Here is a 26,846-nt window from a genome sequence, read left to right on the forward strand (position 1 = left end):
AATCTGTCACATGATTTCAGAATCCCATAGTCTCTGTTTTAATATGCAAGACTTTATTAGAGTACACTTTATTCAGAAACTTTGACGGAGTCAGTATCAAACTGAAAAAAAAAAATGAAGCAACAAGCTTCTGCAGTTGAATTGAGACTTGGCAATGGAGTAAGTGCCCAAGGTAACTGGAGACAGATAAATTTTAGCTTCTTAATTAACAGGGTGGAATATTTCTTTGTTGTGGTTTCCAGGAAGCAAATGCCTGTAAATTGTGTCATTAATATAAAGAAGGGTGACACTATCCATTTTGCATGCAAGTAGAGAACTCTGATCCGAAGGGCAGTCTTATATGAAAATACTAATTCAGCAAACGGAAGTAAAAAGGGAAAAACCTTAAAGGACTTTAAATTCCTATATCCAAAATAGCATTCAAGAGTCCACACAGAAATACAGCTTTCATAGAAGTCTACTTGCAGAAAACCTCACAGAATGCATAAGCAAACAGTATGTTAGGACAACAATTGCCTCCAATGAATCTTTTTCCTGCAATATTTCAACATTCACATCCTATCAAGACATACAATTTTATATGTATTAAGTAAATTAAGGTAGGTCTTTATTTCTGATAAGTATGTAACTTCTGGAGAATTAAATATTTAGAAAACTTCTCAGTTTCTATAGTTTCTATAGTCTGATTTACACCAAACACCGATATAGAATCCCACATCTGTCTCAAATGTTTGTTTAAAAGGAATAAACAAAAAAACCCAACAGAACACTTTTGCAGTTGCAACACTATATGATGGGAGGTTTCCCCTCTTTTACTATGTTGCAGCTTGCTCTACAGAAGGATCATCATACATAAAGTTATAAGATTATATCTCTGTTTTGCTGCAGCGCTAAAGGTTAACGCAGACCATGGCCCATTGCACTGGGTTCTTACTGTGACTCATGAAGAGGTACACTGGCCAGTTCAACTAGCAATTTGTTACTATTACCATTTTCCCTTTTAAACACTCCTACTCTTTCCACAAAGTGGTGGGGTTTTTTGGTGTTGCTTTTTTGGGTTGTTTTTTTCTTCTGGAAAACAAAACAAAATTGCCAGATAAATTTTTGTCTGCATTTCAAATTATTTTAAAGTGAATTCACGTATTCCTTATTTGATAATTAAAGTTCACTTGGAGCAGTGTAATATCTGAACAGTAGAAGCTATAAAAATTGGTGTCTTAGTCTTATATGGTAATAGAACAGTGTCATTTCTAAAATATAAACCAATGCAAAAAATACCACATTTTACAAATCAAATCTTAAAAAATACCATTCCAAGGAATTTTAGGGCAAAAGCAACTTGAAGGTTAAAAAAAACAGTGCACTGCTTTAAAACTCACAGGGAAGAGCCATTATTTAAACCATAGCTCTTACCTGTCTTTGACAATAAACTTATCTTGATCATCAGTTTCCATTTCTTCAGATTCTTCATTCACAGTTTTAATTATACCATTTTCTTTGTTTTCATCATTCAGAAACTCATACCGCCCATGTTCTAAGGCTGCTCTCCAAGACTGTCTGTCTGAGACCTGAAGCAAACATACAAATTTGAAGTTTCTAAAGAATCAAAGACCACAAATGTTTAGTGCCAATTACTGTCTACACTTAATTATGCTTTCAGTAAAACCCATGGCATGCAAGACTGCTCATTTAAGTTACAGACTTGACGGCACCACCACGCTCCTAGGTATTCTACAATTCACAAGTACCTTAATAGCCCCCAATGTTCCTTGGTAGATCCTGTCTTCAATGTCCAAAAGAAAGTCTCTAAGTCTCAGTTCAAGTTGCTTCTCTGCAGATACATGAGATCCATCATGGGCACTCTGCATCCTTCCTCGTCCTGAAGGAGGTCTGATGTCACTTTGAGGTTTGTCTACAAGAATACCAAGTAACTTCACATTAGTGGACTTTGTTTCTTAAAATAGCTGCTGGTGGAGGGAACAAAAGTAGTACAGGGCAGAACAAACTAAACATACAGGTTCAAAACTGCCTTCCTGTAGTGACAGGTGCCACCAGCACCACCTCCCTGCCAACTAAGACATCCGATCCAACCAAGTGGAGTATGCTTTTAAGGGAAGACCTATAGGTTAACATCTGCTCATCCCAACACACAGGATGAGAAATCCTTGTCAATTTTGAAGTCCTTCATTTGTTTTAAAATCACAGAATGGTGGGGGTTGGAAGGGCCCTCTGAATATCATCTGGTCCAACCCCCCTACCAAGGTAGGATCTCCTAGGGCAGGTTGCCCAGGAACGCATCCAGTCGGGTTTTGAAGGTCTCCAGAGAAGGAGACTCCACAACCTCTCTGGGCAGACTGCTCCAGTGCTCCATCACCCTCACAGTAAAGAAGTTTTTCCTCATGTTGAGGTGGAACTTCCTGTGCTGCAGTTTGTGCCCATTGCCCCTTGTCCTATCACTGGGCACTACTGAAAAGACACTGGCTCCATCGTCCTGGCAGCCACCCTTCAGAGACTTGTAGACATTGGTAAGGTCCCCTCTCAGCCTTCTCTCCTCCAGACTAAACAGTCCCAGGTCTCTCAGCCTCTCCTCATATGAGAGATGTTCCAGTCCCTCAAACATCCTCGTAGCCCTCCGTTGGACTCTCTCCAAAAGTTCCCTGTGTCTCTTGAACTGGGGAGCCCAGAACTGGACACAATACTCCAAATTCTTTCTAAAGTAGTAGATAATCAACAACAACTCTCTGCTATAAATGCAAGGGGGGAAAAAAAAACAACACACCAAGAAAAAGAATAAAGTTACATTTCTGGTATTTTTCATATTTGATGGCCTTTACAGGTGAATGCCTCAGTTTTCTTTCCTGCCTGCATGGATCTTTATCATGGCAACATTTAAAACAAGCATGTGCAACTGACAATCGCAAAAACTAACAGAACAAGATATATTCTCTGCTAAAAATGTAACTTTAAAACAAAACAAACAGATAACGGTAAGATGACACAGGCACAGATTAGACTGACTACATCCCCTAAAAGGCGGGCAAAAAAAAGGAACAAGATAATTTATGAAAAAGGAAAAAAAAACCAAAAGCAAAAAGGTTTGTCAAGCAAAAACCTCTTCACAAGAGAACTGAAAATTCATGCAAAAGCTCAAAAGCCACAGGAAAGAGCTGAAAGTATGCTCAAAATTCGTGCTTGCAAATCTGCATAGGTGGCAAATGTTTCTGTTCACAGGATTTACCTTAGATCCTATGAGCACAGTGATGAGGAGTTATATGCAAGAACTTAAGAGGTATTTAATAAAAAATTACCATAAAGCTGTTAAGGAAGTATAGGATGAATTTCTAAGATGCTCTCAGTTGTGGAAACAATTCCCTGTAACTGAAAGTAACTATGCAAATATTCTCAGAATGTGTACTAGCATACTCTGATGTCTGGATGTGGGAAACTTCCTTTTTGGTTTAAAAGAAAAAGAAGAAATGAAATGTTTATTCTTGAGCAGAACTGAAGCAGCAGCAATTGGCTTGCAAATAATTGATGAGGAAGGGTCAGTGGATACTGGAATAAAATGAAGTAACAGCACATACCAATTTTATTTCCATGCTCTTCTGAGCAGGAATTGGAAAAGAGAGAAGGGCCATCTACAGCACAAGAGAATCATGGAGTAGTTCTCACTTGTCCTGCAAGTCATTTCAGTGAAGGGGACAGGGCAGCATCTGGAGTCCACAGCAGTAAAGCTCCCTCCAAAGTACAGCTACATGTGGCCACTTACCACTGTTTATCACACAGAGGAGGTGGCACTGGAATTGGACCACTGCATTTGAGTTTTCTTCGTCTCTATTAAAGTGAAGTTCAAAGCTACCTTTTTTTTTTTCTTTAAATCAATGTTATTGTACAATTCTAACATAAAAGAGAAGAAAAATCCATGACACTGGACATCAAGTTACTTCCGGTCAGAAAGCAACACACGAAATACAGATAAAGGTGCAGCAGCTAGGAAAATAAGGAACCACACACACAAACATACTAGAAAATGGTAGAGATTTTATCAAAGTCCTCAAACATAGCCACAAGGCCTCCAAATAAAACTTAAATACTACGCAGAAACTGTCCTGTGTAGTTTCCACCAAAAGAAATGGTAGATCAGTTCTAAATTTAGTAGTATCTGGCATGTTTGTGCCATGTCCTGGCTTACACACTCTAGTAAATCAAAACTCGGCTCTGTTGTGAATAATCCTCCCTTGCCCCAACACCGATAACCTGAAATCCTCGCAGTAATTTGGCGTAATTCAAAACAAAATGCAGTTTCTTAAACATTACCCTAGGGAATTTTGGTAACATCCTCTGCCCACCAACACACCTAACAAGCCAGCTGTAAGCTTGTGTACACAGAATTTTATCAGGGATTTGAGCTAATGCCGTACCAATAAATGGAAAAATACTTGGCTAGGAGAAAAGGGAAAAAACCTAAATCGTAGGCCTAGGATGTTTAGGTACACTCCTACATTTTGAAACCCATAAGAACAATACTGCTCTGCAGATGTTGTCTCCTCCTGTAACAAACGTCTGCCAAAAGGAAAAAAAGAATAGAATAATATTGCAGAATCCACAGTGATGTTAAGCCACATAACAACCAACACAGCTACACTATTTTTTTCCTCCCAAGGGTTTTAGTATGACCCTGCAATATGCGATCATTCCCTTGTTCACAATAGGCCAGTAAAGGCTTTTGAATAATGTCATGTGTTACTATGTTATGAAAGAACACGTCCTACTCAGAAATTAAATCACAGTAGTTGCCTCTCTTTGCAATGTTTGTCTCCTGTGTCATATCTTGTGTCTCCTTTCATCATACTGGAAATGAGGACATCAGACGATCAGTACTATGATCTACCTTTAGTAGATATTAATCTTTACTCCCCAGTTAATCTTTTCCCAAAGCTCAAATTGCTCCCTGAAGATGTTTGTTTAAAAGCCAATCCTGTTGTACTAAGCAGTGAGATAATAGAAAAATTATTGCTATTTTTAGCATAAGACACCATAAAATACCACAAAGATCCATCAGAAAAAAAAAAAAAAAAAGGAAAAAACAAACCTGTTTTCCATAGAGTGAAACAATGCTTAAGAATAAGTCTTACTTCTTAGGCATTACAATTAAATGAGAATTAGAAGTTTCTAGAATATTATACAGAAGTTACAGCTATGAAAGCAAATTAAGACCAGGAAGCTTTCATTTACCTGGAATATGGAATTTTTCCACAGGAAAACTGCTTAGTTGTTCATATATTCTACTTTTCTCTTGTAGAAGAGTTTCTTTTAAGGCACTCTCCCTATGTCCTCGGGAATTGAGAGCCTCTAGGAGTTGGTCCAGTTGTTCCCGAGAATTGTAAAAGCACCAACGGTTTGGTTTATATACTGGCCTTGGCACCTCTACGACAACACTGGTGTGTGAATCTTGGTCAATATTGGAGGTAGATTCAGAGGATTTCAAAGACTCTCCAGTTTTACTGAATACCTGAGGTTCATTTGTGCAAGACTGTACACTATTCTGAAAGGAAGAGGTTCGAGGCAACAACATGTCTTCTGTGAGACCAGAATAGTCCTCTTCTATAAACAATCCAGGAACAGAGGGAAAAATCCAGTAGCGTCGGTACAGGCGGTCACGACCTAACGGGGTGATATTAGTGCAGGCTGTTGCATTCTGAATCTTTTCTAACAGTTCCTTTTCTTTCTTTTGTTGCTCCTGTTTTAAAGCTTCTTCATCTTCAGCAGTAAGAGGTTCATTCTTTTCACAAGTAGTCTCTTCTTGTCTTGTAAATTCTTTATACCCATTTTGCCCTCTCCTTCCTGAAAGTTAAATGAAGAAGTATGATAGCAATATGCTTATAAATTCTTTCTTTAACCAAAAACTCAAGTCAAGGGTGGCTCTTGGTTCTATCCCCTTCTAATTATCTAAATTTAAACTGTCAAGGACCATCAGCTCAGTCAAGAAGCAATACTAATTTTATTACAGAAAAATTCAAGTGATTAACCCCCATCCCTCAATAAAGAGGTAGCCATCTTTAGTAACTTTCACTTTGCACAAACTAGACCAATCCTTATTTACTGGCATTATCATTTTTAACAGCATAAAAAAAGAACCAAAATTTTAAGAACTTAAAAGTATGTTATAGAAGTATCTTACCATGATAAAGTAAGATTCTAGCAATTTCATTATTGAAAACAAACTATGTTTTGGACTTAACTTATCATACTCAAAATGATCAACTTACTCCCAAAAGACCTCAAGCAAGACCAGAATCTAAAAAATAAGAGCTTTTACTGCAAACTCAGTTAAGTTACTGTACCAATTTTAGTTTTTTTAAATATATATACTAGTATTATTTCCCCTCAACTTGTACCAGACGAAAATACTCTAGTTCACATCTTAGTTTACCAGAGAATCAGGTCCTGATAGTCATCTAGAAAAGCACATCTTATAACTGACACATGCAACAATGAAAGATGCTGTCAGCACTCAACTTCCACTGATTTCCAGCATGACCTCCAGTTTCTCCAATTGTAGAAGTAACACTTGTTTGCCTTCCAGTCACAATGTCTCAAACATGGGCATTTGAGAAACCTGAAATTCTGTTTAAGATCTCATTGTTTTGCCATCATAAAGCTGTAGTAAACACGCAAACCTGTATTACTGAACAACTCAGAATTTCCACCCCAGGTACTGTTAGGAACCGTACAACTTTGCAACCTTAAGTCTACAGTGATCCAGGACTTCCATTGGCGCAGACACTAGCACAAAGTCTTCACGGGAGAAAGACACAGATAAGCTAGCAGCACAAAGCCATCAACAATTCATCCTCCTTTGGTGATGTCTGTGTTTAGTTACAAATAGCAGACTGTGCCGTTGACTGCACCATAATTTCCTCAGCAGTGTGCTAGTAGGAGCTAAATTTGAGGATGGTTGGAATTCTTGTGTAGAAGGCACGCTGCTTCATTAACAAAGGCAACCTAAACCCAACCATTCAATATATCATTTTCTTTTAAAATACCTGTTGGTTTTGCAGCTTTCTAATGAAAAGATTCAAAACCACACCATACCCTATTAGATGAGACTCCTACAACTCTCTCTCTATGTGTGCACTAATCACAACTGCAATGGTTTTTCAGGCAACAGCCTGGGCTTTTCTAAACAAGAGAGGAATCCAGACAGCAAGTATGGAAGACAAGAAGAAACAGAAATGTCAAAGAATGTATAGCTGACCACTAGAACTACACCAGGCCAGCTCAATGCACTTAACAGTCCATTATGATCATGTTTGGGTGTTGGGTTTTTTCTTTTCCTTTAAAAGTTTACAGGAAAGATTGATACTTTATAAAAATTTACTATAAAACCCAAGAACTTCCTGGGTGCATGCATATGTGTGCGTGCACGCATGTACATAAATAAACCAATACATTATAGCGTTACCTCTTCCTCGTTTTTTGTTTGGTCCCAGCTCTTCTTCATCCTCTGTCACTGTGTCCATGTCTTGCTCTTTACGTTCAGTTTCTTTGCTCTCTGTACTAGTATCAAGGTCTTCCCGTTCCTCCTCCCTTACACAATAAAATAAACAAAAGCTGACTAACTGACCAACCACATATTAAAAGCTGAATGGAATGAAAAAAAAACCACCAACCACCCCACAATAAAATATGGCGTCTTCAACACAAACAGTATTTTCCTCTCAGAAGTACTTAAGCTAATAAAAGACCTATAAAGTTTGTTTTTAAAAAGCATTAAGTCATAGAATATATTAAAACCCAGAAGAAACCCACTGGACTGTAAATGGCAAGTCCATATTAAAGACTAAAACCTGCTCTTTGGTATTCACTTTCACCTGAAGAGCATTATTATAATCAGATCCTTTTTAGAGACATCTTAGTGTAGTTCTACTGACCTGAATTTTTTTCATGACTAAAAAAAAATGTTTCCTCACCAAAATGTATACTGTTTTATAAAATCCTTACTACACATTCTTCCCCCATCTAGCAAATATAATTAAAAACCTACATAACTAGATGCAACCATTACAGGATAACACTTTTTTTATTTTTCTTTTCAATTACTGTTTCAAGAACATAGCACAAATCTGTCTTTGGCCCATGCTCACCTTTTGCAAGCAGATTTATTTAACTAACTCCCTTCCTCAAGCAAGTAAAGATACAGTGTTGTATATACACTTTGCTTTTTTTTCTGGAATCATATACAGCTGCATGTGCATTAATCTTACCACCTGAAACCATATAGTTTTATTAATAGAACAAAACACCTTGGTTTTATGGAAATCACCTGGGATAGCATGGCATTTTTTTAAAAAAATGCTATCAAATTTGTTTCATAAACTGTTATGTGAGGTCAGTATTATCTAGCTCAGATCAGACCAAGTCCTCAAATTAGAGAATGAACTAGAATGGTCTATCATGAAGATATTCAATGCAAGATAAGAAGTAACGCAGAAAAAAATAAATTAGATTTTCCAAGTTTTCCTTGTCAGTAGGTAAAACTGTCAAGCTTTCAATAGAATTATGAATATAATAAAAGTTTATTTTAAAAATAAAATCACTTTCATAAAGCAACTGTGGAACACTAGTAAGAAAAATTAAATTAACATTAAGGGCTACATACGTAAAATATACCTTTGTATATGATCAAGTCAATGAAAACTACATAGGTAAGGTCTGGCCACATAACTGGAAAGTGCTATACATATGTATCACAGTAATGCCATGTATCATACCCAACAGATACTTCTACAGCAGGATTTCTTTGCTCCTCTTCTTTCAGCTTTTCTTGTTTCTCTTTCATTTTTAACTCTTGTTCTTTTAACCTTTCTTCTTTCCTCTTACGTATCCTAAGAGTAAGAAGAATATAGAAAACAAGTTGCAATTAACCTAGTATCTGGCCACATCTTTTTGCTTTTATACTACAGCATCATCTAAAAATAACAGTAATATGGAAAAACACAATGTTTAGCACAATGAAGTTTCACTCCTGTCTAGGGTCTCAAGAAACCAGCACAAAACACAAACACTGCTATTGTTTCTCATATGCCTTTTGGAATCGAGGAATTAATCTAATTGGTAGCAACAAAATTTAGCTTTCTATATCCTGGTTTTACCTTGCTGCTGCCGCCTCTCTTTCTTTGCGATGCTGTTCTGCCTTTAATTCTCTGAACTCCTGTTTTGCCTGTCGTAACACATCAACCGAATCCTCAATGAAATCTCGAGTAGAGACGAGAGTCAGAAGCTTCCCACAGAGGGCATGGAGGATCTTCATCTTTTCTCCTAGTAAAATTCAGACCACTGGTTATATTTCATCACACAACTGATAAATAAGCCTTACTCTTACACACTGCAGACTGAAGATTGGTTCTCACTCAAGAAAAAGTAAGCAGTCAAACATTTGTAGTACACCAGCTGCACTTGTAAAGAGGCATTTCCTGAAATATCTGCTTTGCTCAGAGATGCAAGCCTCTATTTTTAATTTATTAACTTCTGGCACCAAAAGAAGAACTAAAATATAATATTATCTTCAAAATGTAGATAAAGGAGCAGTAGACAGCCATTTTTTCCCACCCCTCCATTTCAAAATAACAAACAAAAGTCTCAAATCAGAACAGCAATAAAAAGCAGAGGCTGAATCAAACACCCAGATGCTTCTCCCATAGAGAACCCCTTCTGCAAGTAAAACTAACAGTTTTTTTAAAAAATGCTACTCAGAAGTAATGAGACTGCCAAGCTCTGCAATCTCTGATCTGGTGGGACCTGCTTGTGGGGGCTGAAGCATAGGATGTGGGTGTTGGCCTAGGTGACCTCCAGAGGTCTTTTCCAACCTAAATTATTCTATAACACAGTAAATTTTGACCATTATTGATCTGAAGCAGTTACAAAACCAATCACTGGATGACCAATCTAATAATCTCTAACATTTATCATCTTTTATTACCTGGCAACAAATCATACACTGAGGTACTTGAAAGTTTCTTCAGAAGACCAGGATTACTTAATCTCAGCTCCATGCAAGCATCATCAGTAGCATCAAACCCTCCTCGTTTCTGGTAACGGTATTTTGCATTGGCTGATGTTACATCAGCACCTGATGCTAGAATGTGAAGTCTGAGAATCTCAGAAAGAGTGCAGCTATCAAGATCCAAGTTTTTCAAATTGCAGCCTACAGTTGAGAAGAATGAACAGTTATTTTATATAGACATTTAAATGCATATAAATATTAAAAATGTGCTTTAAAATACAGAGCAAAATAAGAACAGTAACAAAACAAGAAGCAAAACCCACACATACCCTGATGTAACTGGGGCCATGCAGCTGCCAAAGTTGCAACTGCAGACAGTGCAGATTTTGTGGGGTCTGCATCTTCATCCAAAGCCTCTGTTAAATCTTTAAGGAAATAAACACTTTATTCTAGTGCAAATTAAAACTTGTACTGTGGAGGGGAGGAAAGCAAGCCGTTTTTTAAAAGTTGCAGACAAAGCGAAAAGGGGGCCAATATTTACAAAACATCAACGTATTCGAAACTCAATTCAACACCCACATGAAAATTTACTTATCTTTAAATGCAACTAGAAATCCGACTAAAAGCTAAGGACATGCACCACATGCTATACACTGTCCCCCCTATATATAAGCTGTTAAAGCAACCACAATGCTCAAAACATGCACAATGGCAACATAAAATGCAGCAAGGACAAATCCATAAACACACCTGAAAGCAAAACTAAATAACAACAGAAGAATACCTGTATTTCGTTCCCTCAAATTAACTGTTATTTCCTATCATAATTTTGTTTTTAGGAAGGACCATCTAAACCAATCACACATTTTGATACTGGTTATCATTCTTCACTGTATACTTTTAATCTGTAACTTAGATACAGCCTTACTGTTCTGCACAAATAGATTACTAAGAATTATTACAAAGAAACCACACTTCACCAAAACAAGCATCTGCACTTAATAAGGAGCATCACACATTAGCAAACTCTCCAGGAAAGCAGCGCAGTGAAAGGGAGAAACAGCAAAACTCCTGTTTCTTAGACAAAAGTTTCCTTAGCACTTACAGGTATTTCTCCAGAGGGTTGGCAGAATTTTTTCAGTGTTGTATGCCATTTCAACAGTTTCACTTTATTCAAGTCCAAATCATTAAGCAGTTACAAAGTCACCAAGTCAAGAGAGCCACAAATCCAAACTAAGACTACATAAACAGCAAATCCACAACAGAGTCCTCTGTGATGATTGATGTTGTTTGAAAACTGCCACCCAGACATCGTAAAATTAACCTCTGCACCTCCCCTTCTCACTGTATCTGTGTAATACTGTTTGAGAAAGTACTGTACACACCAGACCCCCACATGCATGGTGTTTGCTGTTGGAGAAACACTGCCTGTACGGAATTTAAGTGAGCAAACATGCTGACTGCTACTAGTTTGGTTAGCCAGAATTACAAAGCAGAGAACACCTAATTCTTTTACGGGAAAGACAATGTCTAAACAAGAGTGACAAGAAGTGAAAGTTCCAAGGCAAGTAAAAGATAGTAAAGTGCCTTGACCACAGCTCTGCTAAACTAGAAGCAAAACAGCAGATTTTTGCAATTGCCAGCCCCATATAGTCAAAATATGAAAGTTACATCTTCTCTGATCAGTCCTATGAATAATGAAGAATCTAATCAACTATTCTATGATTACCTGATAATGGAATCCTTGCTTATATTGCCCAAGTGATGCTCTCAGTAGTTAAGAGATACAGTTTAATTGCTAAATTCAACAGTAATTAAAATACAGTCTAAATTTGTTAACACTGTATCAAATCTGTAACTTTATTCACTTACCAAGAGCAGCCTCTGTTGCTGAAGATAGTGCCCATGTTTTACGTAAAGACATTTTATAGATTGAACATAAATCTTAAGGCTGAGAATACGCATAGTCTTCAACTAAGGAATTAAAGGAACCTCCCAGTACCTCATGCATCTCTTACCAGGGAACCACGGGATTCACTTGACTTCAAACGGCGGTGCTCTTACGTTCCTATCTACCCCTAACGAAATACAGACTAGAAGGAAGGGTCAAAGCAAATTTGGCAGTCCATAAACACAGGACCACATGAATTTGGAACAAAGGCTGCACTTTATTCTGATCAGTGGTTAGCATATACCAAATGCCTCTGAAAACATGGGCAACTTCAGCCTTAGAGTGAAGACCAAAGGCAGAGTGACTGAGAGATCCTTTACTGGAAAAACAGAGAGAGATGGTAGTATCTAGGAGTTGTGGATGCATGCTTCTAAGTCTTGAAGAACAATGAATAACAAATTCTCCATTATAGTTGTGCTAGGCAGTTCTAGTTTTTAATCTAGTTAGGTACAGATAAAGACCTCGAGAAGATTTAGGAAAATGCCTTGTTTCCTGACCCTCAGGAGAAACATCTAACAGTGCTGAAGGAAGAAGAGGAAGGTGAAGACAAGTTTCCCTCACTTCCAAAACATAAGCAGTGCTGTTAAAAGCTTATTATGCTTTGCTGGATACAATCGTAGTAACAATGAGCTTGCTTTTTCTCTATTCTCCCCAGATCGTACCCTCTATGCCCAGTTTAAAGCTTCAATGTCAGATAAAAGAGAAAAAACAAGTCCATTTACATACAATATCCATGCATAATAAGACAAGGTTAAACAAAGGAATGCCATAAATCATGCAGTTTAAAGTTAATTCCAGTGGAATTTCAGTTTTTCAGCAGTAAAACTAAGGATCTGACCTTTGGTCTCAGCATCAGCTATTTGATCTTTGGCCACTTCCTCTTCCTCTTCGGCCATTGCCTGAAAGATGGCAGTCAGGAAGAAAAACAGCAATTCACATAGTGGGCCTTCAGTGTCATTTCCTACAAGAGCTTCCTCTAAAACTTCTGTGAATAAAGTTTAAGAAGCGTCACTTTTGCCGCAAAGTTGGAAAACGATTATGTACTGAAGAATGAAAACATTTTTTTCCTTCAGGTATGATAATCAAGTTACTTTTCCATAATTTACTGCAAATATTCCTAAGGTGATGCTGTCAGAAAGAGTGCTGACAAAACAACATTATTTTCTTAAGATATAACTGCAAGAATAAAGTACAAGTAGACATTAATAAGTAGATTAACAGCTTCTACAATGAAATTAATTTTGATTTTATAAACACTGCAGATGTTGACTCTGAAGAGAAAACTGGATAGATATGCACATGTAAGCACCGACATACCAGAGCTGCACACAAAACTTTGTAGCACTGGTACTCGGGTGCACTTAAGATGTTTGGTTATTTGGTAAGAGAAGGGACACGTCGCCACATAAACGACAACTTGCCTAAAGTCACTCCTTCAGGAAATTCATCTTGAAGATCAAAAAGTTCCCCAAAAGCATATAAAAACTCCAAAACCATCAGAGCATCACCGAAGATCTCAGGAGGAAGTCTCGTCTTCACTGGCATTGGAACGGGAAGTTCCTGCAATCCAATGGGACAACTTAATATTGTATTTGGTTTCTGCAGAGTATCCAAGTGATTAAAACCAAACAGGCTATGATTCCAAGGAGTATATCTGTTGGGTTTCTTTACATTTTACTGAAAATAGTTCCACAAGACATATAATCAATTATCACGGTAAGATCTTTGTGGTTGTACGAGCTTTAGAAGTTGAAGAGCATGCAACTTGGACATAGATCTTTTGAGATAAAAGTTTATTCACGTTCATGGAGATGAATGATTTTGTATCTTTCTTTAAAGGAACTCAAATCTACTACAAGTTAAGAACACTGGCTGTCAAGATTTTTCCTTTAAACCTGTATTATTTCATAAGAGTTTTGAATTTAAGTTTGCAGGAACTGTCCAGACAAGCAAAAATAAACATATTCTTAAGAAGTTACTCATTATTGCTTGCAAAGACAAACAAAACCCCAACACATTCACATAAACACGCACCCATCTAATACTAGGATATGCAAGATCATGCCTAATGACTGAGTGTTCTGGTATTTGGGGTTTTGCATTGGTAAGGCAGTTGTGATAGCTGAAGACATTTTAAAGGGAGCTGATGTAATCAGGTAACAAGACCACTGAAAAGAGACACCACTTCCAAATCACAGGTGACAGTGTCTAACACTGAGTTTGACTTTCAAATTAATATCTTGATGTAACTTTTCAAGATTTGTCTTCACTTAACGTGTCTTAGCAGAGTCAAACAATTTCCAGAAGAATGTCTCCTTTCCACAAAGGTGGTAGCTCACAAACGTTAACAAGAACGCCGAATACTATGCTTTCAGAAACACACAGTAAGGTATTTCATACGCTTCCCGAGAAGGGAATTTTTTGAAAAGCAGTCTATGGGTGGATCTTCCTTCTTGCTTCCTCACCTAAACTCATCTTTATTCATATGCTTGTCCCTTTTCACCATAGTGATTATACTACTTTCTCACCCCTCCCTTTTTGTTTTCCAGTTGAAACATAACAGCACCGTTTTACACAGCTTCCTCTCGTTTTGACAATGCTCTTCCCTTTCTTCGGTTTCTTTTCCTTTTCTATACACAGCTAGGAGTTTTCACTCTCATCTTCAAGGGCCGATACAGCTCTCCTTGCAAATATATTCAGTTCTATTCCTCCCAACCAGTGCTATCACTTCATTTAACACTCTCTATTCCCATTTGTCCTCTTTGCACTTGTCATGTTTCCCTATGTATCTCAGATAAACCCCTGCCCTTGTGTTTCTGACTTTACCTCCTTTCGCTATCCTCTGCCAACATTAATCATAATAAAGCATACATAAATGTATAACACTAGACAATCTTCCATTATGTACAGCCACACTAGTCTTGTTTAGTTCACAAAGAACATCAAGTTCTTTGTGAGGCAAATTCTTGTTACCTTTCTATAGGTTTCCAGGATCATACAGAAAGATGCTCATTAAGCAAGAATAACGCTAGAGCTTAAATCAGAAGAATGCCACAAGGAGTAACAACCTAGTGTCTTTCCTACCTTTTAGGGCCAAAAATTTGCGTTATTCATTACTCAAATCTTTTGAGTAACTCAGGTTTATTCTAGGTGAGATCATGTTGTATATTTAAACAGGAAAGTCTGGCATAGTCAATACCCTCTGCTCAATAAGGTCAGCGCTGTAAAAATACATCTGTTCCACATTAAGACAGAACAGCCTGTAAAGTTTTTCTGGAGGGTGAAAATGCAGATGATCCTGTTTGCATCACCACTAGGAAATATTACATGACTACAGGTGATTCACAACCCCTAGCACTGAGATCAGATCTGGATCTGCCGCTGCACTAGGGAATCTAGCTTGGGGACCCTATAAAGTATGAGCTTGAGCTATTCCAAAATCAATCATACCTTAAGATCATCACACTCCATATCTTCTCTAGGCTTACTCCACTGTTTCAGATATTCCACATATTTTCTTTTTTCTTCACGCAGCTTCTCCCTTTCCTGAAAGAGAGCATCACAATTATATATGAAATACAGTCAGATCACCCTATTATAGTTTGTAGAACTGCACCACTTGCTATTTCAGTCACACTGAAAAATAAAACTAAAGCATATTTAATTAGAATGAAATAATTAGTAATTTTTATCCTGTATAAGAAGATACTGGCAAAAATGTTTAGGAGACTGTGGTGATACTTTGTTGGATTAGACATGGAGCATCGTTGGGGTTTTTTGGGGAGTTTGTTTTTTTGTGGGGTGTTTGTTTTTTAAATAGAAGTGTCTGAGGAAAAATATCTAAAAATAAGAGTATTTATGAAAGTTGACACAAAAAGAGACCATCAAAATAGATAGTGGATGTGGCTGTGGTAAAATATAGTGGAATAAACAATTTCTTCCTAACCAAAGCGACAGGAAGATTTTTAGCAATTTTTATCCAAAACAGAAACCACAAGGAAACCCACAACCATTTAATATGGTGTGAATCTGACACAGTACAGTGTCTTCAACACTTAAGTAGAAGACAACCATCAAATCAAATATTGTCATGCATTATCGGAAACCCACCCCCCACAGACACACACCAAAACAACAAAAAAACACCACCACATTACTTCAGAAGAAAGTTCAGAGTGAATTTTTGTGAACTATAATTATGTGTTGTATCCACAAATACAAATCCATAATCAGATCTTGTAACTGCCTACTCTTCTAAAGTATGTTTCTAAGAACTTAAAACAGTTAATGGAAAATAACTTGAAGCAGAGAGCAACTAAGAAACAAGTAAATAGGAAGCCTTTATACTGTTCCCATATGAAACACATATACTGCAAATGCATTACTTTTTCCTTTTCTATTTTCAGTCTCTCTTTCTCTTCTTTCTTCTTCATCCTTTCTTCTTCTACAATCTTCTTTAATTCTTCTCTCTTTTTTTCCTTATCTTCTTTCTCCTTTTTCTTAGCTTCTATAGCATTTGCCTTCTCTCGTTTTAATTTAGCTTTTTCAAAAGCTACGAAGGAAACCAAACGAAAGTTATTTTTTCTTTTATAAAATGTTAGTTTTATTTAACTGTGCTAGACTGATCTTTTTATAATTACCATAAGAAAAATATATTGTTGGAAGACTGAATTGTTTCTATGCAAACCAGAAATTCAATCACTTGAAAGTTCTTTAGAGAAACAGAATTTTAAGCGTATGTTTTACAAGGTTGTCATCACCATAATAAAGTCAAATTCCTCTGGTTTTATGAGTGTACAGAATTTTATTACTTGTTTATTGGTTTCTATCAAGTGACATATAAAGATGAGAACTGATTCCAACTGCATATAATTACAGCAACTTATCTAGTAATGATTGCTTAATAAAAGCATGTCACGACTAGGTGTGGCGTGTAATGATGAAACATTTGTGACAGTAAAAACCTTTAAATAAGTGATTTGTAAATATTTAATTATTACAGAATTACTGAAAAGTCAATACATTTGAAATGTACTTAGTATTTCAGTGGTTTCTATGCAAGTTTTGCTTCTGTTATATAGTTTAAGTACAACTTTAATTGGTAATAAATGTTATTGCCTGAGGAGATCCAGATTTCTTTGTAGTTGTCTGCAGAAGAATGGCAGGATACAAATTTCCACTTTCTGTGGACAGACAATGTCTGTCAACCCACACAGAGGCTAACAAATACAAGGGAGTCAGGGAGCTTACCATTTTAATTGAATAAACAAGAAAGCTAGAATCACAAATGAAGAAAATGAAAAAGGATCCTTACTTCTATTACCAAGTGGATGGCACTCAAAAGAGACTTTGATTACATTTTCCTACAAAATTCTGAAAATCGGCTAGATGGCTTTTACAGATAGCTACTACACATACCAGCAATGGCTCATCGACCAGCAAACAAAAGCAGTGAAGCTGATCCCCGGAGTCTTCTACATACTGAGAAGGTTGGGGTTTTTTTCCAAGGTACTTGGTGTTTTGCTACCTTTTCACACCATTAACAAAGTACTGTAGCAGCTCTTTATAAGAGACTTTATGAATGTCAGTAATTGCCATTCCAATTAAACATTATTTACAGGTAAAATGTTTAGATTAATATTCAATTGCATTAATACAGTATATTTACAAGTGTACTTTTATGTTTATTATATGGATGGAATCACACTTTTCAAACAACCAGTATAATGTGTTGCTGGTTACAATTTAAAGAACTGTATCTTTAAAAAAAAAGAAAAAGAAAGTTTATAATCATGGGCCAACATTGGGCCAAAAACAAACACACAAAACAAGTGTGATACCTCAGTATTTTTTTTAATTGTTATTACTTGATGCAGTCATCATCGTTTTGTGTCTTCAACAAAGAGCAGAAAGCATTTACAAAGTCTGAATATTGGCACGCTGTGCAAGCTTTCTAGTGAGGTGGCAGAAAATACAAAGAATACATTTGGATCTCCATGTTATACAACTTATTTCAAGGCTGATTGCTCTTTCATTGTTTGAAACTACACGTTTCAAGGGCATTGGGTTTTGGGGTGCAACAGGATAACACAAAGATAAAATTAAGCCAGAATGTGTCTTAACTAGCCTTCCAGAAGCTGTAGCTAATGCCACACAAGAAAGGAAGCAGCTTTGATGTTGATCAGCTATTACCTTGTTCTGTGCTGTCATTTCCAGCACATAAACAAATAGATGCTAGCTGTGCAAAAAAGTGGACACCCAAGTTTAGTGGAGCCTATTAAACCCTAGTGTCCCAGTTGCCTATGAAGAAAAGGCTATGAGCAGCCTCAGACAACTTTGCAGTTATTTAAGCAAATATTGGACTAGATAATTTCCAGACATCCCTGCCATCCTAAAACATTCTATGATAATGGAAACAAGAGGTAGAAACCAGAAGTTCACTGAAATATTTCCACAGATGAAAGCCTTTTCTTATGAAGGACATCAGTGCTTACAATCCAGAAGAATACGTCCTTGTCTGAGCTTTGTCTCCTCAAGAAGACACACCAGTTCAACCCATACTAAAGGTATCTGGGTCACCTTACTTCATTTGAAATAAAGTTTAAAAAGATCAGAAACAGGTCAAAACTAAGCCAAAAAGAATTCAATCAGTCCAAAATAAAAATCTCTTACGCGATTTGTGCTCTTTTAGTTGGAAAAATTCATAAACATACTGTAAGTAATCTTGCAGAACATTTGGACATACCTTAAATAGCTACCCACAGACATCTTCAGAAAGACCCAAGATTTCCTTAAGGACTATTACAGGTTTAGAAACGATTGCAGTTCTTTTAAATTTTGAGGTAGTTTTTCCATTTACAGATTTTCCTCATACAAAAGATTGATTTGTGTTAAACATTCATGTTTTGACAGACCTTCAGCTGGCAAAATTTATATATGACTTTAGAATCCAAACTTCTGCAAAAGTTAATTTTGCTATTTATCTGAGATATAAATCAACACAGCTAGACCGCAAGCTTCCTACCTTTCCCATTTAGTAAAATTAAAAAAAAAAAAAAAAAAAAAATCAGGAAACAACCATTCTAACCACTGAAAGCAGCACCTTACAGTGGTGCTGCGGCAGTGCACTCTTATTACATTTTACCTTTGGAAGGTACAACCCCAAAAATACTCTAATTATGGCCTGCTCTCAGACCCGCAAAAACTGGTTATACTAGTCATAGGACTAAACCTCAGCTTACCCATGGCCTGCATATCTTCTTTTTGCTTCTGGAACCTTGTCTTTTCCCTTGCTACTTTACTTTTGTTTCCTTGGGTATTTTGTTTCGCAGTAATCTCGTCCTCCTGGTAGAGAATTCAGAGGGGGAGTGGAAAAAAGAACATAGTATTTACAGTGAAATGACCAGCAACAGATATTCCCAATTTTTCAACAGTTCTCAAAAACAAGAGTAAAAACAGGTTGTAAGAACTTCCCACAAACATACTAAGTACTCAGAGATCCTGCCTCCTAGTTGGCAGGGGATGGGGGGAAAGAGGGAGAAAACCCAAAACGTTTTCTTCCAGCTTTCTTCTCAAATAAAGCAGTTCAGAGCACTAAGCTTTGCTGTGTTTAAATACAGGCAAGTGACATAACTGTATCTGAGGGCAAGTGACATAATCTCAGAGTACAAATTCAAGTTTTTTAGCAAATTATTTATTAATTGTTCCCAGAAGGGACAAGTACGCTACGCACAACATGCTGAAAAGCTAGTTTCTTGGGGGTGGGGGGGAGCGGGGGAAATCACAGAAATAAGGAAGATAAAAATAAGAAGATAACGTATCAGATATGGTCCCTTTTAGCAGCTTAACTATGAAGCAATCTACTTTAAGAGCAATTATGTAATATTACACTATTCATCCTCAAAGAAAAAAAAAGCACAACATCAACCTTGCATTCCAGCTGTTCCGAAAGTTCAGAAAAAATGGAAGAACTTAAAGACTACACTGATGCGCCTTCATCTGGAATCAAAGAATGTTATTACTTACAAGACTAGTAGATGCTCTCTTTGGAGGCCTCCCTCGCCGTCTGCTTGCAGGACTGAAGATAAATGTGGGTGGGTCATCAGGAAAGAAGTAGGAGAAATTTTGTTCTGCTAGATTATATTTTGCAATTGATGTTGCCTTTAGCAAGAAACATGAAAACAGATATCCATTGTGAAATTCTCACCTTTTCATAAATGTAAGCTAATTAACGAATCATTAATTCACAAAAAAAGACAATTAAAGTAACTAGATTCACAACTGGTTAGCTTAGGATAAGAAATAAAACTCTGAAATAGTGTAACTGTAGAGTTAATCCACCAAATGGATAATAATGTAAGCAGCACATATTTGAAATGAAAATAGAATTTGGCCTCATTTGGCAAGATCTTATTTCTTTAGATGCCTTTTAGCAAACACAGCTGTACACAGTCTTTCTAGCAATTTACTGAAATGTGTCAAGAATGACTTGACAGAGAAAGCTGGAAAATTAGTTTACTAAAGAATCATATAATTCTCTGTCATACTTAAAACATTTCCTCTTCTGGAGGAGAAAATTTATGACTTGTCTCATTCTGAGTTGTCAAAGTTTCTTTTCAAGAAAAGTTACTTTTCTGCCTTCTCAACCTGGTGACTTCAGGAAGTCTGCCCTCATCAAGTGATACAGATGAGGATACAAAGGAGACACTCCAAACAGGACATGTTCACCTAACTGCTGAAATGCAAGGCAGTCAGCAAAGGAACAAGAGGACACTCCACAAAAAGCCCAAACAAAGAGAAGATGCCAAATGCACACATATACAGAATATAACAATTTTCCTGAGGCAACGGAAAGCATCGCTAATAGACCACTAGACCCAGCACACTGTATCACATCAAGGACAAAATGATCGCTAACAAGCCCAAGGAAGGAGGCAAATTATCCCTTTCAGTTCTGTTTTCCTCTATTTCCATTTCTTTAAAAGACACAGACTTTAAAGTTAGAAACTTATTCAGAAATTAGTTGCCTTTGTTATTTTCCACAACTTCCGGAGGCAAGACTCTCATCTCTCAGAGCTTTCCTGTGCAGAATGAGCAGTTACACAGCTGTATAAGGATTCCTCTTAAACACACACAAAATACAAGATGTAATAAACAAACACGCTGCTTTCTAAAAATAAGATGAAAATAAGAAGGACTTCAGGGTCAAGGATCTCCAGCAGCACAGCAAGCAAGGCAAGGGAAATTGCTGCCTACTTGGTTAAGTGTGGGAAAAGCTGCTCAATTCCTTGAGCACAAGGAAACAGAAATTCTCTGAGTCAACCTGCGCAAACTATGATGTGAACTTTAGTATGAACTTGTATTAAATATCGCCATATATCTCCATATAAGTTGACAAAAATATGCATCTTAACATCTTCAACATCTAAGGCTTCATCAAAAGCCCATTCCAGCCACCTGAACTCTTTGGTACTTCTGTCTCACTGAAGAACTAGAGACTGAACTCAATCTACGATAAAACATTTTCCAGCTAAAAGCGTTACAACAGAGTAGTATTAGCTTACTGTACCAAAACAAAAAGTTAACTATTTCATTTGACTTGGAAATACCAGCTGTGTACCTTGAAGAATGAAAACAATTCATGTGTTAGACTAAGCAAAAATATATTATGTTTTAATAAATAACATTTTTTTCGATGTAAAAGCTCCCATTTCTATTTTGGGGGCTTTCTAAACTGGTAGCTAAGAAAGAAATTAGCAAAATTAAATTCTGCTGCATGTACAGAAAAACTACCATCTTGTTTAAAAGCAAAAGTTAACAAAACCCTGTCTTTACAGAAGAAATTGCAGTATTCATCCTTTTATTTTGTAAAGATCAAATACTAGCTCAATTATACCTACAAAAAGTATTTTATATATATACTTATTATACTTACAAAAAACTAAATTTGATGTAGTTTAAAAAAAGAAGATCTGAGCAGAAGATCAGAGAAGAGAAAAAAAAAGACTGAGTAGGGTCGATATTCTATCCAACAAATTATTCCTTCTTATTTACCTTAGTTTTAATGACTCCATCATGTGGTTCACAGTGTTGTTTCAGAAAAAGTTTAAGTCTATCACGAGAGAACAGATGTTTCCTCCGGCTGTATTAGGAAAGAAAGGTAGCATTATCAACTAACATCTTCAATTATTGTTTAATGACAGCTGACAATATGTGCAAGAACAAATGTAACAGATCATACGATTGACCTTTTTCTCATTTTCTTAATTATAAATTACACCCTTATTATTGTAACTAACAGCCGTTCTTTGCAACCCCAATTCAATTAATTTCCTTACAAAAAAAACCAAAAGAAAGCCCGAGTAATACTTAAACAGTTGTTCTATGCATCTGTAGTTTTTGTTTTGAGGATTCTGGTATATCCTCTTTTACATACACGTTCTTATCCCCACTAGATCCTCCAGACGTTCCCTTCTATCACAGTAGCTTTAAAATCCCCTGGTTTTAATAAAATAAAACCGAAGTCCAATTGTTTCAGAAGAGAGTGAAAAAGGAAACAAGGACAGCAGGAAAGCAGCATTCACATCTCTCAAACAGGGAGGGTAAGGCACAAAAGCCTCAAGCCAAAAGTGAGAGGGGCAAATTCACACGCTGCTCGGTCAGGCTGTAGCACTCCGCTACAGGACAGCGTGCGCTCTAAATGCTTCCTGGCATCCCAGGGAGCCTGCAGTACTTCATGGGAAGTAGAAAACCAACTACACAGGAGTAGTTAATGAAAAAACTAATCTCGATTCATGCTGGAACTAAATGACTTGAAATCATTGAAGGTTTTTGTTGTGTTTTGTTTTGGGGTTTTTTTTTTGTTTTGGTTTTTAAGCATCCAGTTCATAAAGTTTTGATGCACAATCTACTCTAAAAAATGTTCTTCAATACAAAATGATGTTATTTAAGAAACAAAAACTCTTTGCATCTTTCTATTTTAAAGCAGTACAGCAGTCTGCCAACGTCTGCTCCAACATTCCAAACCAGTAATTCCACCACACAGAGAGCTCACCATGCCAATAGTTCAGCAATATTACAGAACAAGGCTCAAGATTTTTTTTCCACCTACTCCATCAGTCACAGCAGTAGGCATAGTATCAGAAGCAACACCAGGTCTCATCTGTGTGCCAATGAAAAGTACAGAGACTTGAAAGGAGTTGGTATCTGTGTTAATACTAGCTAAGCTTGGAACCCTTGCCACAGAAAGCCTGTGAAACACAAGATTTTTTTTTTCCAGTGCCTTTAATTAGTAGTACTAACATATTATTTTAAAATGACATTTTGTAGCAAAAAAATCTTATAGTAACTTATACAACTCGCACAAAGTACAATTTTAACCTTTATATACTAATTTTTACCTTAGTTGAGATGCTTTAACAATAACAGCTTCATATAGTTCTTTTTTAATAGGTTGGACTTTGTATTTGAACAAAGAAGGATCAATTATGGCTTTCTTCTCCCTAAAAAAATTAAAACAAATTAAAGAGTTAACTACAATCACGAAACATCAGTCTTATATTGTACACGTTTAATATATTTATACGCCTACACAATGGACCTCTTGAAAATACCCAGCCATATTTAATACAGGCTGTAACGTCCATTGGTACCAAAGAGGACCTCTTCACTTCTGCCAACTTTTCTGCCGCTAGATTTAGATCTGCAAAGCCAGTTCCTGCAAGGAACGCAAAAAGGGATCAGGGATGTCTGTGTTCTTAGAAGGGAGATGGGACATGAGAAGGGAAGGAAGAACAAAGAGAGAGACAGGTAATGATACATCCCTATCTCTCAGAAAGTCGCCTCCTTAATACTCTCAGTACTTGTGATGGCAACAGGAAGGCAGGAAAAAGGAGAAAAAGATGATGAGGAAGGAGTCCAAAAGACAGAGTTAAATAAAATTAATAAAAAACATAGCCTTAGAGCTACAGATCACATCTCAAAACGAATAAAAAAACCCCAGGTAGAATAATTTTCTGAAATACCAATTTAGAAAAAACACCCTCACCAACAACATTCTTAAAATAACAGGAATCGTAAGGCAATGCATCTACACTTTAAAATAAATGCTTATCGAGTTACATGGGTTTTCTCCTCCCAAAGCGTACTTCCCTTTTACGGCTATCAGCTACAGAGAACTAGATTCCCCTCTCCCCCCCGCCATGGAAAATATTTCTTAATTTTTAACATAACAGTAACTGTTTTCTTATACCTCTTCCTAGGAGAATAACCACCCAGGTCTGGTGTGCTACCAAAACAAAATTCATTCCTTTAAAAAAAACAAAGAGAGGGGTTTTGCCATAGGCAATATACTTCAAATAGTGTGGTATATTTAGGGACGGACTTCATGACAGAGTTAAGCTAATGAGATTTTCTTTAAATAATGTTGCATTTTGCTACTAAACAACAGAACTAACTTCTCCTAGGGTGGTAATTTGTAATCAAGAGTCATATTGCTTTATCAGGAAGAATTCGACCATCATCTTATTTCATCAGCGAGAGAGGGTGAAGGAGTTACGTGGATGAACTAGGAGATTTACAGCTATGCATTTCATCATCACTGTCGGTCCTTCTGGCATTTACAAAATGCTTGAAGGTGGAGTCTGTGACAAAACAAAAATCAATATACCACTTGCTATTCTTCACCCCTATGAAGAAAACACACAAGATGTAGCAAACGGTACTTTGCAAGGTTGTTGAATATGGAATTTGCTCCAATTCTTATTTTTTCCCGGCTAACTGTGTGAAATAGACATCCAAAGAAATACAACACTCAGATGCCTAATAGTAAATACATTAATTCATACAAATGGTGTAAAAGAAACAGCACTTATCCACAGTTAGTGTCATTTTAGATGAGCATCATTCACGGATTTACGGAGAAAAATAGTTTATGATGGTTAATGATCAACGTTGTTAAAAACAAATGAAGGGACAGAAAAGAAGATTTAGACTTGGAAACAGCAACATGTCTACTGGACCTACAGATAAGCACTATGATATACACTGTCTGCCTTGCATGATGCTATCCAAGTCAGAGTCTCAAGTTGAGTCACTCAGACCAACTCCAATTTAAGAAAAATAATTTTAAAAACCCCCAGCCAGTCATATTAGCAAAACAGAGATAAACTATATAAACAAAGTAAATCAGTATACACACTGGCAAGATTTTAACATTGCTGCCTATAATTTTAAAGCTTGTTAAAAGAGGCTTTGTATTTTGGTCATACCATGACTTGGTCTTCCACAGTCATCTTCAGTCTCAAGACAGGAAAGCTAAAGTAAGGAAGGCTTGTTGCAAGGAATTTCTGGATAGTACCAAACACAAACATGTTCCCTTACCATACACCCCTACATTTCCAGTCCTTTAGTCTAACAAGCTAAAGAAGGACCCAGACAGATACAAAATAAAAGGCAGAGTGCCAATGTTATACCAAAAGTATATTAACTTATTTATACATTTTGAGCAGATTCTCAGTTGCCTGCATTATTGTCTGTAATCAAAAGCAGGGCCCAAAAAATAATCAAATGGTTAGCTCTATGTACTGTTAACCTTTACTTTTCGAGTAAACCTTTCTTCTCACCTTCAATGAGTCATATATAATAGCCCCAACCCAATTTCCAAACACACTAATTTTTCCCCTGCTTAGCTTCTGAGTTTCCAATGATTATCCTAAGAAGTTAATATATTCCTGAAATCCTCCTCCATAAATACAAATTTAATTCAAAATTTTGTTTAGGGTAGAAGAGGAAGAAAAAGGTCATTCAGTACACATAGAAAACCTCAAAAATTACATAGATTATCTAGTCGCTTTGGCATAGAAGTCATAACATTTTTTGTTATTTTTTTCTTTATAAAGCATCATACAAAACACCCAAGAGTTAGCAAAGGTTAGACCCATTTCACAGCAGACATCCCCTACAGCAAGTCCTCACAGAACAGCTCTGACAGACCACCAGATCCTGAGAAAATAACAACAGAGTATCTTCTAAATTAGTGGGTGAATACTGGAACTGACTCGCCCATATTATACTAGTTTCTACTACACTCAAGTAAACGTGCCTAGCACCTGGCAGCCTTGCCCTTTTTAAATGAGGTTATTCTGAACCACCGACAGATAATAATCTAATCAGCTCTTCAATTACTTTGGCACAGTGATCACATGACCTGGATATAAATTTCTGCTTGCAGTCCTGCTGTATTATGGTCAGACAGGATGGTCTTAAGGTAGCATTACCAAGGAACTTCTGAGACCTTGTCCTTCTGAGTTACCTTGTCCAGGACACAACTATCTACACTATCTGGTCTGAGTCTTGCTGGAGCTACCTGTATCTTGCAGTATGAATAGAACCAGAAAAATAGCACAGAAAGATACTGAGAGTTAGAGGATCAGGAATGGATCTAAAATGAATGCTGCCCTCTTTTCCAAAAAGAGGCAGCAGCTGCTCTTCTCTTTGACTAAGTTTGAGAATGGGAAAAGTTCCCTTGAAGACTGGTTGCTAACACAATCATTTGTGGTCCCTTATGCTCCAGTGCAAGCCTTACACAGAGGTAATCTGTCAGTATATCGATCCTGATAGAAAAGCTGCCTTCTGCACACCTTTGAAGATTGCTGCTGCCAAGCTACTTTATACCGAGCAATTACAACTGCCCAATTGGAACTGCAAGTATTTTCTGGAATCTGACTAAAACGTCAACATGGAAATACAGCAACCTGAAGACTGACAATAGTATCCTGGTTATATCGCTCTAGGGACAAGACAATAGCACTTGGCAACAAAATCCTGACTTTGAATCTTCTGATGAAGATTTTATGCTGCCTTTGACCCAGTACTTTGGTCTTTCCCGAC

The 26,846-nt window shown here is 36.8% G+C and overlaps 1 protein-coding gene across 1 annotated transcript in view; it reads right to left on the minus strand.

The window, feature by feature from the left end:
• The window catches only part of BAZ1A (bromodomain adjacent to zinc finger domain, 1A), a gene marked incomplete at its 5' end in the record, with an annotated part of 58,488 nt that overhangs the window by 16,728 nt on the left and 14,914 nt on the right, over positions 1-26,846 (minus strand). Inside the window, 16 exons of the mRNA XM_010281648.1 lie at positions 1,414-1,568; positions 1,749-1,912; positions 5,236-5,844; positions 7,466-7,590; positions 8,775-8,888; positions 9,156-9,321; positions 9,983-10,207; positions 10,336-10,431; positions 12,796-12,942; positions 13,379-13,517; positions 15,408-15,503; positions 16,343-16,509; positions 19,199-19,301; positions 19,983-20,117; positions 22,011-22,098; positions 23,357-23,458. Of these exons, the coding sequence (XP_010279950.1) occupies positions 1,414-1,568; positions 1,749-1,912; positions 5,236-5,844; positions 7,466-7,590; positions 8,775-8,888; positions 9,156-9,321; positions 9,983-10,207; positions 10,336-10,431; positions 12,796-12,942; positions 13,379-13,517; positions 15,408-15,503; positions 16,343-16,509; positions 19,199-19,301; positions 19,983-20,117; positions 22,011-22,098; positions 23,357-23,458 (2,631 nt within the window). The remainder of the gene's footprint in view (positions 1-1,413; positions 1,569-1,748; positions 1,913-5,235; positions 5,845-7,465; positions 7,591-8,774; positions 8,889-9,155; positions 9,322-9,982; positions 10,208-10,335; positions 10,432-12,795; positions 12,943-13,378; positions 13,518-15,407; positions 15,504-16,342; positions 16,510-19,198; positions 19,302-19,982; positions 20,118-22,010; positions 22,099-23,356; positions 23,459-26,846) is intronic.

The sequence above is a fragment of the Phaethon lepturus genome, unplaced genomic scaffold (genome assembly GCF_000687285.1).
Source record: "Phaethon lepturus isolate BGI_N335 unplaced genomic scaffold, ASM68728v1 scaffold35212, whole genome shotgun sequence".
Classification (NCBI taxonomy): Eukaryota; Metazoa; Chordata; class Aves; order Phaethontiformes; family Phaethontidae; genus Phaethon; species Phaethon lepturus.